The sequence below is a fragment of the Pleurodeles waltl genome, chromosome 5 (genome assembly GCF_031143425.1).
Source record: "Pleurodeles waltl isolate 20211129_DDA chromosome 5, aPleWal1.hap1.20221129, whole genome shotgun sequence".
Classification (NCBI taxonomy): domain Eukaryota; kingdom Metazoa; phylum Chordata; class Amphibia; order Caudata; family Salamandridae; genus Pleurodeles; species Pleurodeles waltl.
In genome coordinates this window covers 160,293,226-160,312,818 of record NC_090444.1, presented here as the reverse complement: position 1 = coordinate 160,312,818, position 19,593 = coordinate 160,293,226, and the positions used below count along the sequence as shown (strand labels likewise).

Sequence of the window (19,593 nt, the reverse complement as noted above, 5' to 3'; positions counted from 1 at the left end):
GCCGAGACACCGGTTCCGGGTGGTACCTCCAACCCTAATTTCAAGCACCACTAATTTGAGGAATAACACGTAGGCCTGGGATTCCCGAGTCCTCCAGTGTCTACCGATTCCTGAAATTTCAATTATATTTACAAAACAATACTTTACCTTACACTTCGTATTGTGTACAAAGACCCCTATCACCGGGAAAGGAGTTACGTGCTACACACAACTATGAAATGTAGTGCAGATGTTAGTTATGTCCTACAGGGACTAGAAATGCAACTATAGCACAGTTAGTTCAAAAGTGTACAAAAGCAGCAACGCGCCTGTTCAAGTAGCGATACATTTCGGCATCATGAAACACAAATTATATATATATATATTAAAAAATTGTATTTATTTTTTACACACACACACACATTTATTATTCAATTCCGTAATGGTTTCTTTAAATGTATTTTTATAGTTTATTTTTGATTTACCCAATTTCTTTCAACATAGCTTCCCACGAAGGAAAGTAAGATGAATGAATGCTGGTAAGCCATCGTTCGGTTTAAGGCACCTAATCATAAGTCAAGAGATGTCTTTCAACTCCACCGCCTTCAGATTTTTGTTGGGGGCGCTGTACTTAAAGCCAGGAGGGTACAGTATTTTGAGGTAGTTAAAGCTGACGACTTCAAACATTAGTAAAAAGTATATCCTCGCCTGCCATAAGCATTAGCCAGAGTTGGACCCGAGAGGTGACTGCGAACCTGAGAGCCAACCATAAACATCACACGAGTGGCGGAAATGAGAGGTTTTAACTGTACGGACCCAGCGGTACAGATGCATTGTCCAGCGTAGTAAAAACTATGTTAAAAGTATTTCCACATTTTAACAGGCACTTGAAAGACACCCTTAAACATCAACGCATGAGCTGGAATGCAGGGCGGAAGCTCATCCCAGCTCTGGGAGCGCGTGCTTCTTAACAAACTTCTTCAGCCTTTTAGTTTCTTTTCTGCACTGCCTGCTGCTTTTACAAACAAAGCTGAAGTATGTGCAACCTGCAGCAAACAAAGAAGATAAATGTTAACTTATGATATGCAGTACTGGATGCATTCTATTTTACTGCCGTGGGCACAGAGCTCAGGATAAATCTGGAGTAAAGTTAGCATACATGGCAAAAATTATCACCACAAATTTACACACACACTGAAAAATGAGAAACCTGGAGAACGTCCGAACAAATACATTATGCTGGGATGCAAACACCTGCCATGAGGTGAGAGCTTGTTACTGACTATAATTACGGCGTGTAGATCACAAATTTGAATCGCAGTAACTAAGCTCAAAAGTTCATCCTTCCGAGGTCGATAAACAGCGTACCATTAAATTGGACCAAAGTCACATTTCTCATTTACCCTACTCCAAAGCCACAGAAGAAGATAAAGATTAAACGTCGAGGGTGAACAGCAAATCGTATTTGAAATCCGACTGGGAGAACTTTCGCAACCCACAAAATATCATCATAACAAAGCAGCTATTTTCAGCAACCCAAAAGATAGCAACAGTGAATCGCTTCCAGGACAGTGCAAACGCCCCCCCCCCCCTTCCCATCAGTCCCGTTGGCTGACAGGTTCAAGTTCCATTGCTGGTGACCCTGTAATTTTCACTAAGTTTTCATTTTATTTGGGTCAAAAAAAATGATTGGCATTTAAGTGAGTGTCTTTCGGCATCAGCGTAATTTGGTTTTGTGAGGCCTCTAAGGAGGTGGACATTGCAGCCCTCTGGACACCTGCGTCTGCCTGTGTTTTCCCTAGGTTAAGTCACAGTAAATATTTCTCAAATGCTTAGCCACAGTGGTATCAAAATATTTAAACTTCCAGATTTGACTGAACAGATAAGCACTCACAGAGGCGGTCATTCAAGCATAAGTTAGTATTTTCAATTAATTGCTGGTGCTTCTAAGCTTCTTTCACTGAATGGGTCTGTAACCCTCACCCATGTTTTTGAGGATTTCGAGAGAAAGTTGCTAATAGGACCGTTCAATAAGTCACAAAAACAAAAATTTGATACTCAGGTAGCAAAGTCATAAATTTCAACTAGGTAACTTAGATAACCCAGCAGTACAATTTTCACTATTCTCCTGCAGTCAGTGGGTCTGGGACCCACTTAATTTGTTGTATTCCTTTGATAGTTTAAGAACCATAAACAAGCGTGTATGGGAGCAATGCTTGTTTTAAAGATACTTATTTTCTTTCCTGTGGTAGGCCCACAGATGTTGAAAGTGTGTTTATAGAAATCGTGGTGATCTGTTAATTCAAACAGGCAGGTCTCGAGTCCTTCCCAGAATTGCTAGAGCAATCAGGCTTTCCTGAGGTTCAGGGGAAGGTTGTTTCAAGCTTTGGCCAGCAGGTGTGAGAAGGAGAGCCCTCCGCTGTTGCCTCAGCAGATCTAGGGTGGGGGTGGTCTACGAGGAAGAGGGAGGCAGATTGTAGGTGTCTGGTCAGTTGGTTGGTGGAATTTCATGCATTTGTTGATGTATGGTGTATACTGGTCCCTCATCGTGCAGGGCTTTGTATGTGTGGGCCAACATCTTGAACGGGCAGCTCTTCTGGATTGGGAGCCGGTGTAGCTTCTTGAGGTGGGGTGTGATGTGGTTCATCTAGGGAGGTCAAGGACAAGTCTGGCTGCTTAGTTTTGTAATAACTGTAGTCTCTTCAGGAGGCATGTGGTGATTCCTAAGTAGAGGGTGTTCCCGTAGTCCAGCCTGCTGGAGACGAGGGCATGGGCGAAGGTCCTTCTCGTGCTGACTGGAAGGCACCAGACTATCTTGCAGAGCATGCATGGGGTGTGCAAGGAGGCAGATGAGACTGCGTTTACCTGTTTCTTTATGGATAGCTTGCTGTCCAAGATGATGCAGATGTTGCAGACGTGGTCTTTTGGAGCGGGGGAAGGGCCGAGTTTAGCAGGTCACCATGCATCTTTCATGGTGAGGTGTTGTACCCAAAGATCAGGAGTCCTTGTCTATGTTGAGCTTGAGACAGTTTTCCTTCATCCAGTTGGCAATGTTCATCATACATTTGTGGAAGTGTAACTCTGGTGGTGGAGGGGTCTTCTGACAGCAAGAGGATAAGCTGGTTGTCGTCGGCGTAAGAGATGCTGTTAAGTCTGTGCGGTCTGACGATGTTGACCAGAAGGGTCATATATGTGTTAAAGAGGGTGGGGCCAAGGGACAATGCTTGGGGGATGCAGCAGATCTTCTTGGGTTCCGAGGTGAATGGTGGTAGACTGATTCTCTGGGTTCTTCCGGTGAGGTCTAAGATGATCCATTTGAGTGCTTCTCCTTGGATTCAAATTTGGTACAGTCTGTTGATCAGGATGTGATGGGAGATGGTGTGGAGGTGGCTGACAGGTTCAGGAGGATGAGAGCTGCTGTTTCGCTGTGGTCCATGAGGGCTGTCTTGGTGCTGTTAATGGCTCGGAATCCGGATTGAGAGGGGCCCAGAAGATTGTTGTGTTCCAGGTGTTCGGGAAGTTGCTGTTTGACTGCCTTATAGAGAACCGTCAATGGAAAGGGGAGGAGGGAGATGGGCCAGTAATGTTTCGGTTCTGCTGGATTGATGGTTTCTTCAGGAGGGGCTTCACTTCAGCATGTTTCCAGTCCTCAGGGAAGGAGGGCGAGGTGATGGAGGTGTGCATTACTTTCTTGAGCTCATCGCCAATCTTCTTGGTCCTGAGGTTGAAGGCGTGGTTGGGACAGGAGTTCGTGGGTGTTCCTGAGTGGATGGAGTTCATGACAGAGACTTTGACTTGAATGGGTTTGCAGGTGTTCAGAGTTTGTGGGTGCGAGCAGGCTGATGCTGTCAGAAGCGGAGGGTTGGGGGTTCTAAGTTTTGGTAGATGATTGAGATTTTGTTGTGGAAAATATTCACCAGGGTGTCACATAGCTCTTGGAAGGGAGTGATGTTGTTCCCAGTGGCTGCGGGATTGCAGAACTCCTTCACAATGGTGAAGAGCTCCTTGCTGCGGTTTGTGCTGGCTTCTATGCAGACTGGAGGCGGTGGTACTAGTTGAGTGCTGTGTTAAAGGTGGAGGGGTCTCCTGTCTCTTTGCTTGTGTGCCACTTCCGCAGGGAACCAGCTGGCTCTTCTGGAAGATCCTTTGGATTTGGCTGGTTTGGCGGAGGTGAGTGTCCCAGCTCATTCTGTGATTCACTCGGAGAAGATCTTTGCAGCCTGTTCTGGGTTTGGATGTTGTGCCTGGGAGGTGGGAGTTGAGAGTGTTGTTCCACTGGTCTCCTGAATTCTTTTTCTAGTTACGCATCAGATACTTTAAGGATAGCAATGTCTTTAGCACTCTAAATGTTAGACACAGAAACTAGTATTTTTGTTCCCCAAGGCCCAATCTTGAGTACTTCAATAAAGGTTAACTCACCTGCTGCGTTTAACTTTGTTGCAACCACACTGAAGCTAAAATGATGCATTGCCTTTGTCAGGTGCAGTCAAACTCTGAACCACTGCTACTTTGTTATGGGGCCAGGATCCCACACATCAACAACAAAGTGACATACATGACCTCTTATAGTGGTTAAAGTAAATGCCTCATACAGTTGGGTTGTATACATTTTATTTGCATTCTATGGTATGATCTATACCGTTAAAATTAATTTTTCATTTTATGCCCATACAACTGTTTAGTAAAGACACAGCAAGATATGTAACTTTTTTTTCTGCCAAGGAAACATAGGCAGCTGTACACTATATTACTGTCTTCGCAAACTGTGTCTTTGAATGGATTAGCCTAATATCTCAGTGCACGTCAACATACCCTCAATTTAGCAGATGTCACCCTATTTTCAGCCACCTGTTTGTAGATGATGTCAGACGATTCTAACACAATCTTATAACTGTATCATGTGTTGTCAAGAATTTAAATAAGGCACCTTAAAGGATACTCAAGCTGTCAAGGTGACATGGAACTTTGGATGCAAGGTGTGATCTCAAGGAAGTAACCATTGCTCATCGAATTTGGCAGCTCAAAATTGTCAATTTCCAAGAGGAAGTTTGCAAACGCCAAGGACAATTTAAGAAGGTAATTGCAACTGTTTAACTCACTAATTCTAAGAGTGCTTTCAGCTTCAATTAGAAGACACATTGGAAGAAAGACCTAATGGGGAGGACATTATCATTTACGGCAATTAAATTTGCAGGACTTTGAGACAGTTAGTGTCAAATAATTTGGGGCTTGAAAACGCGACAGGTGTTGTGAAACACATGTGGGCGGTTTTAATTTAGAATTGAATCGTGTGTTCTATAATGGTATTGATCAAGTACTAAATATATATATATATATATATATATATATATATATATATATATATATATATATATATAAAATAATAATGATGTCAATTAGCTAATATCTGAGTAACTTGGTGGATTGGTATCCTTTATTATTATTATGATTAACAATAAAAGAAGATACATGACTCTGGGGGGAGTCATATGTAATTAATCAATTGCAAGAAACAAAAGAAATTATTACTTTGGGTGTCTCTTGTACCGATAACTAATACTACTTTCAGTCATATTCTCTTTCAGAGCATATAAAACACTTCCGTTTTCTTCAATGTTGTCATTTGTTTTCACACATCACCTTCAAAAACTGTTCTTTCTCCACTGGCTTATGGGGTCACCCTTTTAAATATCTGATTTCATCATTGGGCTCTGCTAGTACTGCTTTCTTTCAAAGGCTGCTGAGAATACCTGCCCCCCTTTTCACTCAGAGAGGGGCAGGCTACCCGTGGCTAGGGAGTGCACTCAGATTGTGGTGGATCGATGAGTTGTTAGTGTCTGGCTGATTCTTTAAAGTTTGTGAGGACTTCCCAGTTAAACTGACACAGTATGATATTTTATGTATTGTTTTAGTGAAAGTATTAACTGGGGGAATTATATACTGTGTTATGTGCAGCCCTGATGTAATGCTTGATTTCACATTGCAATGGTACTTCTTGTTGCCGTTATAACATTACCACTACGGCTGTCTGAAGCCTCGGCCTGCAGGATTGATGTAACCTGTCTGCGTGTAATAAAGCTCTCACTCTTCCTTTCATCCAGCCACTCATCCTTTCTTCACTTATTATTCATTCATCAGTTCAATTACCCATCCCTCCAAATGGGAAGTCATTTTCACATTTAATCACTCAGCCCACCACTTCACACAATCTCTCAAATCAGTGGGCAAGTACTTCGACTTTTAAATGGCCATATATATTGGCTTTGACAATGCTTGTTCTTGTATGTGGTGAATAACTAATCACGGTCACTGAATTTCAATACTGGGCTCGTAACCAGCTGCAGTCAAGTCTGCACCTCTTCTTTATACATTTAGGTGAGATTCTGCCTTTTCACTTATTTCCCTATGTGCTAAAAAGTTTCTTCAACTCTTGGGCAAAGGGCAGAAGAGCTGGAATACGGTCCCATGCAAGATTCCTTTCGATGTGTAAGCAGCTAACAAGCATTAAGCTTTACTTATCGCTTTCCCTCATAAACCAACTGAAGATAAAGCTGTAAATCACTGGAGAACATGGTACCTTGGGTCTCTCAGCCGGTGAGATGTAAGGCAAGACCCTCGAGTAGGATGCAAACCTGATGTGTCGGCTCGTGCTGTGGGGGGTCGAGAGTCCACTTAGGAAGCGCCAGCGGCATGTATGGGGCCACAACCTGGTGCCGAGACGCCCTGGGCTTTGCAGAAGCCACAGAGTGGCTGTGCGCGTTCCCCTCCGAGGGAACGGTGGGAGAGTCAGCACAAGCAGGACGTTTTCGGTAGCGGTGTCTGGAGAGGATGGTGAGGCCGGGAAGGAGACTATGGTAGACGGCAAAGCGGCATGGTGGCAAGAGGTGGGAAATGTGGCTCACGCTTGTGCAAAGACAGGGAGACGACCGAAAGAGGTAGGCTGGTAACCTAAATCTAAAACGGCAGATAGAGCCAGTTCAATGAGGGAACATATCCTGAGAAGTAAGAAGGGGCAAGCTCGACATACACAACAGTCTCAGGTCAAAGGTGATGTGGTATATGAGAATAAACTGAGTAAAATTAGTTTTAAAAAAGGCAATTCCAAACTTAAAAATTACTCCCTCGCTGAGGACATATTTCAAAGCACTGCTGACGGTGATGAGCACTAGCACCCCAAATGTATTAGAGCAAGTACTAAATGAGAGGGCGTTTGACTTACAAGACATGGAGGACGTAGACACTAGGGAGAGCGCGCACATGGCTTCTGGGAATTCAGGAGGTAACCCTGAAGACTTAGGTCATGGGTACTCACAAACTTTTTCTCGGGGGCCAAAATTGCAGTATGGTTTGCGGCCGAGGGCCGCACTGAAGTGACAGCGGGGGGCGGGGCTTAGAGGGGGAACAACCACCCCACCCCCTTTTTCAAAACAATGCCCCTACCCCAGTAACACACACAGCGCGCACACATACAGCGCCATCTGCTCTCACCCCTACCCCAGTAACACACACAGCGCGCGCACACACAGCGCCATCTGCTCTCACCCCTACCCCAGTAACACACACAGCGCCATCTGCTCTCACCCCTACCCCAGTAACACACACACAGTGCCATCTGCTCTCACCCCTACCCCAGTAACACACACTGCGCCATCTGCACACAGCGCCATCTGCACACAGCGCCATCTGCTCTCACCCCACCCCAGTAACACACACACACACAGCGCCATCTGCTCTCACCCCTACCCCAGTAACACACACAGCGCGCACACACACAGCGCCATCTGCTCTCACCCCTACCCCAGTAACACACACAGCGCGCGCACACACAGCGCCATCTGCTCTCACGCCTACCCCAGTAACACACACACACAGCGCAATCTGCTCTCACGCCTACCCCAGTAACACACACTACATTAAAAACAAATAAATAAATAACCAAAGAGCCTTACCTGACTCAAAGCACTGTAAAGATGCCACAAATGTGGAACGGCAGGCAGGCAGGCGGGCAGCAGACGTGGAGCCGGTGACAGGAAGCAGACGACCAAAGCCCCATAAAAGTTAGCTGCAAGCGCTGACTTTTATGGGGCTTTGGCTTCCAGGATCGTCAGGGCAACGCCATAAACAATGGCCGCTGTATGTAAACAGAGGAGGGCCGCGGGAGCATGCTCCCGCGGCCCTCTTCTATGTTTACATACTGCTGCCATTATGATGTGGCGTTTGGTGTGCGTCTCGCGGGCCGCCAAGCTAGGTCCGTGGGGCCGCTGGCGGCCCGCGGGCCGTACTTTGAGTACCGTTGACTTAGGTGGAAGCAGTAGTGTGACCACTGGTGCTCAGCTGAGTAGTGGTACAGCAGGTCCTCCTGTAAGAGCCACTCCTGTGTTATCTGTGCCATTGGGGCCCTCTCAGGAAGTCCTCGATTTAACAAACAGTGTGGCCGACTCCACATCGGCTTTGGATGATATCAAAAGGGGTCTTGCGGTCTTGGAGACAAATCAACGGGAGATAAGGCTACCCTGTGAAACTTTGGAAAATAAATTTGACCTCTTGGCGATTAGAACTCAGGCTCTTAAAGAGTCAGTTGGTACAATGAATGATGACTTGAGGAAGAATAAAGAGGAAATTCAGATGTTTAAAGGAAACAAGCAGAAATTGCAGAATAAACTAGAGCAGTTTAAAAATAGCTCTAGAAGGAATAGTTTGAGAATTTTAAATGTACATGAAAGAGTGGAAGGAGATGACCTAAAATATACGTGGTCTCTCTCATCAAGACAGTAGTCTCGTTGAAGGAGAGCAAGGAAGAGATCGCAAGTGATATCCAGAGGATTCATAGAAACCCATTCAGGAGAAACCCTAACAGTAAGAAGCCGCGCAAAATTTTGCTGACCTTCCAAACATATGTTCTAAAAGAGAAGATACTGATGAAAGTGCTAAAAATGAAAACAGAGGGGAGCATTTGAACACGATCCTTAAGTGATACTACTTGGGAATGAAATTCTGCAAGTCTATTGGTCTGAATTATCATGTTCCTTCGGCTAGGGTACTGGTGAATGGAAATCTAACAATGGCTTTTAGGATAACCAGAGGCACTAGGCAAGGATGTCCCCTGTCTCCCCTGCTGTTCAGACTTTATATCGAACCCTTGGCTAGAAAGATCAGGCAGAATTCTGTAATATCCCCCTTCTGCTGCAATGGGTGGGAAAAAAACATCACCCTATATGCGGATGATCTTGTGGCATATACTTCGGAATTGTTGACAGCTCTTCCCGCAATACTAGACATAGCAGAAAAGTTTGGTAAAATCTCTGGATACCGTGTCAATGCCGGGAAAACAGAGACAATGGTCTGGAATCAGCAGAGGGACCACTGGCAGATAAAAAGTGAAATGAGATACCTAGGTATTCAGATTGTGCAAGACACTGAACAGATCTCAGTGGTAAATCTAAAACAAGTTCTGGGAGAGTGTAGCTAGTTAATGCAGGGTGGGTACATCTTCCTCTGACACTATTAGGAAGAGTGAGTTTGTTAAAAATGGTGATTCTACCTAACCTGAACTTCTTATAAAACTCTATCCCATTAGAAATGAATAAAGTATATCGGGACAGATTTCAATAAGGCATAAATTCATTTATATGGGTGTACAAAGGTTCCAGATTCTCGTGGAAAAAGTTACATAGGAGGAGAGAGAAAGGGGTCTTGCCCTCCCCGACTTGCAATATTATGCATGGGCATTTCATCTTACAAACTCAAGGATGCTTTTCATCTTCCCAGACTGTTCAGTGATTGAAAGTATGTTTAAGGCTATGGTGGGTTCTTTAAAAGGGGCAGCAAAGCACTTCTTTCTGAAATTTGGGGATCAAAAATTTGTAAAAAGATAAAATTGAAGGTACTACAAGATCTGGCAAAGATCTGGTACAAGTTATGACAAGCAATGAAGGCAGAATACTATAGTCAACGTGCCCCCATTCAAGAATCCCCAGGCATCCCTGAATGCTTTGATAATGTGCTAGCCGTGCCGATCAGGATGCCAGGCATTGAGTATTGGGGAGATCTCTTTAGGGATGGATCGCTTCCTTCCTAAGAAGAACTAACAGAAGTAACATGGGGGAATCTCTCTAGACTGAAGAACAACCAGCTGAAACGTTGGTCACAAGGTATTTCGTGCGAACCTGGGATTAATGAATCATCTTGAGGACAAACTATTTACAAGACCCTCAAACTCCAAGGAGGTATCGGTCTGGTACTGGGAGATCCTACATATATTGGATAGTGACTTTAAGCTGGAAGAAGTCCTCTGGGGAGAAAGCATGCCCTGAGAGCAGCTGCAAGAATGGTGGCAAGTCTCAATGCGTACCTTGTTTGACATAGAGAAATCTGCCCCATTAAGGAGAAATCATCTTTTTTCTTTACACAGAGCCTATCTGTCACCACATAAGGTCTCGAAAATGAGGAAAGTGGAGTGGTCAAATGCGCTAAATGTGGTATTCAGAATGCAACCGACATTCACATATTTATTGAGTGCCTAGCAGTTTATCTGTTCTGGGAACAGTAGTGCAAAACTGTTTCGAGTATGCTGAGGCGAGACATTATGGCGAGTCTTCCCCCTGAATATTTTCGTGAGCCACAACTGAAAATAGTGCCCAAAGGTACAAAGCACCAACTGAGGCTATCTAGTCGTGCTGGACCAGGACAAAGTCACAATTTCAGACCAACTGCGATGGAGCACAGGTCGGATAGAAGGACCAGGTTAGACCTGCTGAAGCGGTATCTTCTAATTACAACGCAGAGTTCAGTTTAAGGTGGAGGACAGCACAGGGAACAGGTAGAGGTTTGGGGATGGTCATGGCTGTAGCAAGAAGAGTAGGTTGGGTGTCGCAGGATGTTGTTGCTGTAGCACAAAAAGCCAGTTAGGCGTCACAGAGGGTCACTGCTGCAGCTTCGCGTTGGCAGTCACTGAGGGCTGCTATAGCTTGAAGTGAGGCTCTTACATTGCTGTTCATTGTTGGAGGTTGCTGCAGCAAGAAGAGCAGGTCTCTCCCGAATTTTGCATTGGTGCCCTTCACAGGGGACAGAGTTTTGATGTGAACAGGCCCATTCGTGAGGATCTCAAACTTCAGGATTTCACGTTTTCTTTAGAAGGAGTACCAGCCAAGGGTGCGGAGCCTGGGGAGGGACTTCTTAGGGGATCAGTCTCTCACACTAGCTTGGCTCAGGCAGATCCAGTTGCTGGTCCAAGCAGGTGCAGTTGCAGATGGTCAGTTGCAGGGGGGGAGGCCTCTGAAACTTGCTGTGTCCATGTAATTCACAGAGGAGGTCAGCCAACAGACTCTTGGAGTCACTGGGTAGCCTGAGATGAAGATAAGCAAGTCCAATTGCTTCTCCAACAGCAACAAAAGGCAGTCCTCATGCAGCAGGGCAGTCTTTCTTATGTAACCTCCACAAGTCCAGGAGTGTTCTGATGAGAGGCTCTGAATGTACAATATTTATATCTAGTGCCACCATTTGTGGTGTGGACTGCCTGTCTTATCTCCACATCTGGCTCTGGAAAGTTATTTTCCTTCCCCGTCAATGATCAAACCTGTCTGGTGTCACAAAAGGAAGGGAGGCCTTGTGTCAGATTCCTTTGTGTGTGCAGGAGGAAAAGCCCTTTCAAAGTGTGAAGCTAGATGCATCTCCCCCCCAGTCATCCTGCCAGGATGGTCCATCCTGTCCACACGTAAGTCCTCTTTGCGGCACTATCTGGAAGCAATACGCAAATCCTAACAGCAGAACCATTCACAGTCAAGTGAACCAGGACACTGGCAGAAGGCACAGATGCTTAGGACAAGAAAATGCCAACTTTCAAAAAGTAGCACTTGCTGAATTGTAACTTAAAATCTAACTTCACAATCAAAGAAGGTTTTGAAGTTGAAATTAATTTGAGTGGAAACAAAATATCACTACTTGCTCCCAACCTACAGTTTGCACTAATAACATTAAATAAGATAACTATTGTTAATCAAGGGGGTTATTAGAGTTTTTCACTGTCAGGACAGGTAAAACTTAAACATACATGTCCTGCATTTTAGATAAACTGCATTCTGCCTTATGAGCCTAGGCACTACCTTAGTGGTGACATATGAATACTAAAAAGGAAGGTTTAGGTTTGGGAAAAGGTTTATTTTGCCAGGTCAAAATGACAATCTGAAACTGCACTTCAGACTGCAGTTGCAGGCCTGAGGCATGAGTTTAAAAGACTACTTTAGATTGTGGCAGAATGAGTACTGCAGCCCACTATTAGCATTTCATTTACAGGCCCTGGGTACATGTAGTATCATAAACTAGGGACTTACAGGAACAGTAAATGTACCCATCAAGTAGATGCCAATTATACCACATTTAAGAAAGACAGCACAGGCACTTTACCATTGGTAATCAGAGATAAAGAGCATAGCGTCCTAATGCCAACAAAACAAGGTTCAGCAACAGAAAGAAGAAATCTATAGGTGACCCTGAAAAAGAAGGCCAGGACCAGCAAGTAGCCTCCAACTTAGAGCTGGCTGTGATCCAGGTCAATGCAAGTATCAACTTTGACAGCTGCCTCTAACACAATAGCACTGGCAGGTAAACCCAAGATCTCCAGTGATCATCACAACAGAAGCAGCCTTGACATTACTAAGTTTGGAATGAAAAGATAAAGGAAAAGACCAAAGATATGCAGCTGAATACTGGCACGCATTTAATAAACATCTTCACTCCTTTATTTCAAGACGTAGTTGAAGTCACACCTATCGACCAACTCCTTGTCCATAGGTAATAAGTTTGTGGCATGCCCTTTAGAGGCACAACTGACAAAGTTTACCCTCTTACCTGCAAGTCGTACATAGGCATTTCACTCCTTATCTTGTTCAGGGGTCTTTCTGAATGTCATACATGCCTATAAAAAGTCTCTAAATGCCTTCATGCTTGCTTCCCATACCTCAACATCTGCCTATTTCTACAACCTTATTTCCTCCCTTCAGCTCAACCCCCAGCAGATATCATGCACTTCAACTCTCTTCTGACACCCTCCCATACAATCACAAACCAGTTTATTCCGTCATTGACTATCTTTTATAAAAAAAAAAAAACACAAATGTAAGGAACTTATTTAGCAATGGTCTCACAGCCCTCCTCTCACTTGTATTCTTTATGCTTCACCTCCACATTGCACTATTCCCAACTCACCATCTATCCTACAGCCACTATGGAAGTCATTCCAATTAGTAGGACATTCAGTTCATCCTACACTCCATCTGACCTTTTCAGTGCCAAATGTACCAAATCTCTCACATCTGTTCCTAAGCAGCAGCTTAATCCTTTGACACTCTCTCCAGTCCCACTGGAGCCCAGCCTCAAAATCTCAATCCTGCCATAGGATATTACTCTACTCAAGAAGCCCTGAGCTGACCACACATCTCTATTGCTCTAACAACTATAATTCTTTAAAGATAACAAATATATTTTACTTCATAGACTTACGCTTCATCTCTTTGCTTATATGTTAATTAATACTCTTCACTTTGGCGGTCATGAGCTCCATTCTAGTGTCTGCTCCGAAATTACCTGATTTCATCCCTCACCTCTGTGCATTAAGTTAATCTCCCTTTCTATTCAATTCCTCTTCAACCTCTATGCAGCCATCTGTTCTGCAATGAAACCTAGCACAGCAATGTACCAGTCCTCGTCTTACTTTGTACGCAAATGCACACAACCCTCCCTATGACAGTCTACCTCAAAACTGTCTGAGCCGCCTTTTCTTATATCTTTACACTACCATCCTCAGTTGGATTCTCTCCTCCATTCATGTCTCATAGTATTTTCACATGGATGACACACACCTTTGCCATTCTCTACATCGTCCTCCTACCGCCAGGCTTCAATTTCAAATGGCTTCAGACCCTTTCATCCGTCCTCTGGTGGGTTATCTCTTTCCAACGATTAATTATTTATTCTGGAATAATCTACTTTTCTTTGCTCATGTAGCTCAATTTCCCCCTCCTCCTCACCCAAGATACTGTAACTTCAGCACATTTTTTCAGGAATCTCGGTGTGCTTTTCAGTTCCAGTATATGGTTGGAATTATCTATCTCCAGTAATGCCACAACAGTCAGATACCAATTTCTCAGCATGAAAACTGTTTATCCTCCCCTTTTATTCCCGATAGCTTAATCAACTCACTGGAAGTTAATGATTTCTATTCCGCTGTTCCCACTTCCCTCATTCACCCCACTGTAAAAAAAAAAAAAAAAAATACTTTGCCACATCAGCCCTTTGAACCCCCAAGACCACAACACCTCCTCCCTCCTAGACAACCTCTCCAAACTCGGACTCAAACAACTGGTCACAGCACCCATCCACTCAGCAGGACATACACTAGACACAATCTTCACTTCAAGCCAGCACATAGCCTACACCCATACCACCGAACTCCACTGGACCGACCACCACTGCGTCCATTTCTCCTTCGTCAAAACCCCCTCACACCACACCATGCCCTACCGCTTGTGGGATAAGATCCCCTCAGAACACCTGAACTCCCAACTGGCACAGAACACCCCCCGCCCACATCAACGACCCCAGCACTGCTGCCCACGACCTCACAAATTGGATCACCACCTGCGCAGACACACTCACCCCCCCTCAGAAAAAACATCACCACCCGCAACATCAAGAACACCCCATGGTTCACCACTGAAATCCACGACTCCAAACGCAAATGCCGCAAAGCTGAGAAAGCCTGGCAACAGGATCACTCAATCACTAACTTCTCCACCCTCAAAACCACCATTCGCACTCACCACCAACTCATACCCACCACTAAAAGAGCATACTACAAGAAACACATAGATAGCAACTCCCACAACAGCAAATAACTCTTTACCATCAAAGAACTCTCCAAACACAAAGCCAGCAACATAGACCCCCACACACACACAACTCCTCTGCGACTCCCTCTCAAACCACTTCCACCGCAAAATCCTAGACATGCACAACAGTTTCACAACACACACACCCACCGCACACACCCCCACCCATCCAACACAGACCCCCCCTTACACCCCACCCAGCCTACTTACCACCTGGGCCCCAACCACTGTCGAAGAAACCGAAACAACGATGAACTCCATCCACTCTGGATCCCCCACCGACCCCTGCCCCCACCACATCTACAACAAAGCCAGCCCCACCATCACCCAAAAGCTTCGCGACATAATCAACATCTCATTCGACACCGCCACCTTCCCAGGCCCCTGGAAACACGCAGAAACCACCTCACTCCTAAAAAAGCCCAAAGCTGACCCGGACGACCTCGCCAACTATCGCCCCATCTCCCTCCTCCCCTCCCCCACCAAAGTTGCCGAAAAAATAGTAAACACACTCCTCTCCCACTTCCTGGAGGAAAACAACATACTCAACCCCTTCCAGTCCGGTTTCCGCAAAAACCACAGCACGGAAACAGCCCTCATCACATGCACTGACGACATCAGAACCAGAGTCGACAAGGGTGAGACCATCGCACTCATCCTCCCAGACCTCTCCGCGGCCTTTGACACCGCCTGCCATCACACACTCTGCATACGTCTCCACAACGCAGGGATTCGACACAAAGCCCTAGACTGGCTCACCTCCTTCCTCACCTATAGAACCCAAAAAGTCCGCCTCCCTCCCTTCCACTCCACCGCCACCAAAATCATCTGCAGTGTCCCCCAGGGATCCTCCCTCAGCCCCTTCAACATTTACATGACCCCGCTCGCCAACATCCTCGGACCGCATGGAATCACCATCCTCTCCTACGCAGATGACAGCCAACTCATCATCTCCCTCACCCGCAACCTTACCACCGCCAAAACAAACCTCCACCCTGCACTTCTCGACACAGCCACCTGGATGACAGCCAACCACCTCAAGCTCAACTCCAACAAAACCAATCATTTTTGGACCCAACAAAACCATATGGGACGACTCCTGGTGGCCCACCGCCCTAGGCCCCGCTCCTACCCCTGCTAACCACGAAGCAACCTCAGCATCATCCTAGACCCATCCCTCTCCATGACCCAGCAGATCAACGCCGTCACCACCTCCTGCTTCAACACTCTCCGCACGCTGAAAAAAACCTTCAAATGGATTCCCTTAGAGACCAGAAAGACCGTCACCCACGCACTCATCAGCAGCAGGCTAGACTACGGTAACGCCCTCTACGCAGGCATCACACTCAAACTCAAACTCCAGAGAATCTAGAACACAGCTGCACGCCTCATCCTGGATCTCCCTCGCCATGAACACATCTCACCACACCTCAGATCCCTTCACTGGCTCCCCATCAACAAGAGGATCTCCTTCAAAATCCTCATCCACGCGCACAAATCCCTCCACAACAACGGCCCAACCTACCTCAACCATAGAGTTAACTTCCACACTCCCATCCGCCACCCCCAGTCTGCAGTCCCCCGCATCAAACGCACCACCACAGGAGGCAGATCCTTCTCCTCCCTCGCCCCCAAGGCCTGGAACTCCCTCCCCACTGACCTCCGCAAGACCCAAGATCTCCTGCTCTTCAGAAAAAAACTAAAGACATGGCTGTTCGAACAGTAACCTCTCCCTCCCCCCTCCACCTAAGCGCCTTGAGACCCTAGCGGGTGAGTAGCGCGCTCTATACATTTTTTTTTATTGATTGAAGGAACATGGCCCTCCCCGCCTCATAGCGTGCACAGCCACAGGAGGCAGATCCTTCTCCTACCTCACCCCAAAGGCCTGGAACTCGCTCCCCACCGACCTCCGCAAGACCCAATATCTCCTGCTCTTCAGAAAAAAACTGAAGACATGGCTGTTCGACCAGTAACCTCCCCCCCCCCCCCCCCACCCACCTAAGCGCCTTGAGACCCTAGCGGGTGAGTAGCATGCTCTATACATTTTTTTTTATTGATTGATTGAAGGAACATGGCGCTCCCCGCCTCATAGTATGCACAGCCCAGTGTCCGGCTAGGATCCATCCCGTTAAGCCGAGCAGATGTTAAAAATTAAAATTAAGTAATTTGAATCGATTATCACAGGACACCTTCTTTACCAGACCACAGCCATGTGTCCAGTTTGAACCATCAATGACTTCCTTCAGGTCAAGTTCCCAAGATGCTTTCTATTTGTACACAGTTGTCACGAAAATTGCATTACAGAAGAGAGATCTAAGATGCTTACCCTCCCCCCCCCATCGAATCAGTCCTCCCAATACGTGAGACGGTGGAGACACTGCTGTGTACATTAACCAAAATTCCTTTGTAGTATTCGCTAGTTTGGCAAACTGTAGAAAGTGGCCCTTTCCCACTTTAAAAGTGTCTTTAGCCTCCTGGAAAGTGAGCAAGTCCTCCCTGGATATAAATCCCCAGCCACTTGGCATCCACCCTCTCTACACCGCTAAATGACATATCAAGATCAATAGATCGGAAGGGTTCCAGGTCCCAGATACATAATTCCCAGTAAATCACTTTTTTCCCCACAGATTCCCATATCCGTGCAGTACGACAGACCAAATTGAGTATTGGAACATCTGCACGTCACCCCGCATTAAGATGCACAGCAGTGTATCATTGTCAATCATACCCCGCGGGAGCTGTTTCCCCCAGTTGATAGTATCAGTCAGCCATCAGGCAGCATGCTGCAGATGTAATGCCATGCCTCTGTCCTCCAAAACCCTTTTCAAGACAGGAAGCGTCACTCTACTTCTCCTCCCTGCGAGATGAATACACTATTTTAAGTCCGAAAAAATTGACTGGAATAGGAAAAAGCGCATTCTGCACTACAGTAGAGATCCCGGTGGTGGAAGACCATCTTAGCATTGGCTGCTCTCCCCATAACCGACAACGGCAGAATGTTACAGAATTCGATTGACCTGGTGACGCCATGCACCACCCTGTCCACATTATTGCACCAATTATCCTTCGCTGCCCTAGTAACCATGATACCAAGGTACCGAAGGCTTTCCTACTGCCATCGTATGACCAAATCTGGTAACTGACTTTGCGGCAACACAGCTAGCCCCACAAGAGAGTACAACAGCATTTTCATCATGTTTACACGTAAGCCTTTCTGAAACTCCCCAGGTGTTGTAGCAGGACTGGTAGCACCTCTGTAGGTGTACGAACCTATACCAATGTTATCATCTGTGTACAGCGAGACAATGTGTGTGAAGTCCCTTCCCCTTGGATTCCCCAGGGTTCCAGCTCTCTGGACAACACTGCAGCCAGGTACTCAGTCAACAAGGTGAATAACAGTGGAGAGAGGGGGCATCCTTGCTGAGTGTCCCTCTCCACCACCAAGACATCTGACACCTCTCCCCCACTCTGACTTTGGCTGTAGGTCCCATGTAGAGCATCTGTACCCATTGCCGGAAGACCGGACCGATTCACATCTCCCTGAGCACCGACTTAAGACAGTTTCATCTAACTGTGTCGAAAGCCTCCTCAATTTCGAGCGACACAAGAGCGATCACTTGATCTGACCAAGCAGTCTCATGTATAACATGAGTAAGACATCACAGATTAAGGGCCGTACTAGGGAAGGGCATAAACCCACACTGGTCATCATGAACCAGACCCTGAATAACATCCTCTTAGCTGCTTCGCCAAAACCTTACAAAGAATTTTCGCATCAGAATTGATCATAGTGAGCGGTTTATAGGATAAAGGATCCTCAGGGTCGCGTTGCTCCCCTCCACGATTCAACATTAGACAAATTAACCCCTCATGCATAGTCAGTGGCAGGACACCAAGTCTCTGTGCCTCCAAGAAAACTTCCAGCAATTTATCCCCAAAAATGTCTGAGTAGGCCTGACAAACCTCAGCAAGGAAACAGTTTCCCCCTGGAGCTTTGGCCCTATTCAGATCCAGAATTGGCTGCTCTAAGCTTCTCTAATGTAAGTTCCTTGTCCAAGTCGTGTGCCTCGACGGGGAAAACGTGAGCTAGGGTCAGCCCCTCAAGAAACCCATCTATGATGACAAGGTGGGTCTTATCATCTGCTCGATATACCGTCTGAAAGTGGGTTACCAGGGTAGTCAGTATGTCTTGCTGTTGCGTCACTATCAGCCCCTCCCTGTCCCGAAGCCTTAGAATTGGTGGAATGTCCTGCTCACGCTTCAATGTCCAAACCAAGAGTCAACCAGATGTATCACCCTCCCTGTGAAGGTGCTGGCAGTAGGACTTGAGTGTCCCATAGTCTCTGTAATTTGCGCTGAGTGCATATAACCTCATCTCTCACTGTGGCAGAATCTGCCTCAGCCTCATGGAGCTGTGCCAAGGTTCTGCTCACCATTCTCAATGTCTGCCACCAGATGCAGCCGGACACCATGTTCATCCCAATCCAGGCCCCTCTCAGAACAGCCTTGAGTGCCTCCCACTTTGTGGCCATAGTATCTGAGGAGCCCCAATCACCATCTATGCACTGTTGGAGCTCTGTCCCAAACGTCTCCCTACTAGTCACATCTTCCAGGAGATCAGGAAGCACGTGCCAGTGACAAATAGTGCGAGCAGCACCCCCCAATGCAGATTAAGTAACACTGGGGCATAATCGGACATGTACCTCTCCAGGTGATCAATTCTCTGCAT

The 19,593-nt window shown here is 46.2% G+C and overlaps 1 protein-coding gene across 2 annotated transcripts in view; it reads right to left on the bottom strand.

Moving 5' to 3' along the window:
* Nucleotides 1–395: 395 nt before the first annotated feature.
* Nucleotides 396–19,593, bottom strand: part of TAF1A (TATA-box binding protein associated factor, RNA polymerase I subunit A) — a 286,512-nt gene continuing 267,314 nt past the window's right edge. For both annotated transcript variants that reach the window (XM_069233853.1, XM_069233854.1), the window contains exon 11: nucleotides 396–1,025. In XM_069233853.1, coding sequence (XP_069089954.1) covers nucleotides 919–1,025 — 107 coding nt within the window. In that variant the 3' untranslated portion in view covers nucleotides 396–918. The remainder of the gene's footprint in view (nucleotides 1,026–19,593) is intronic.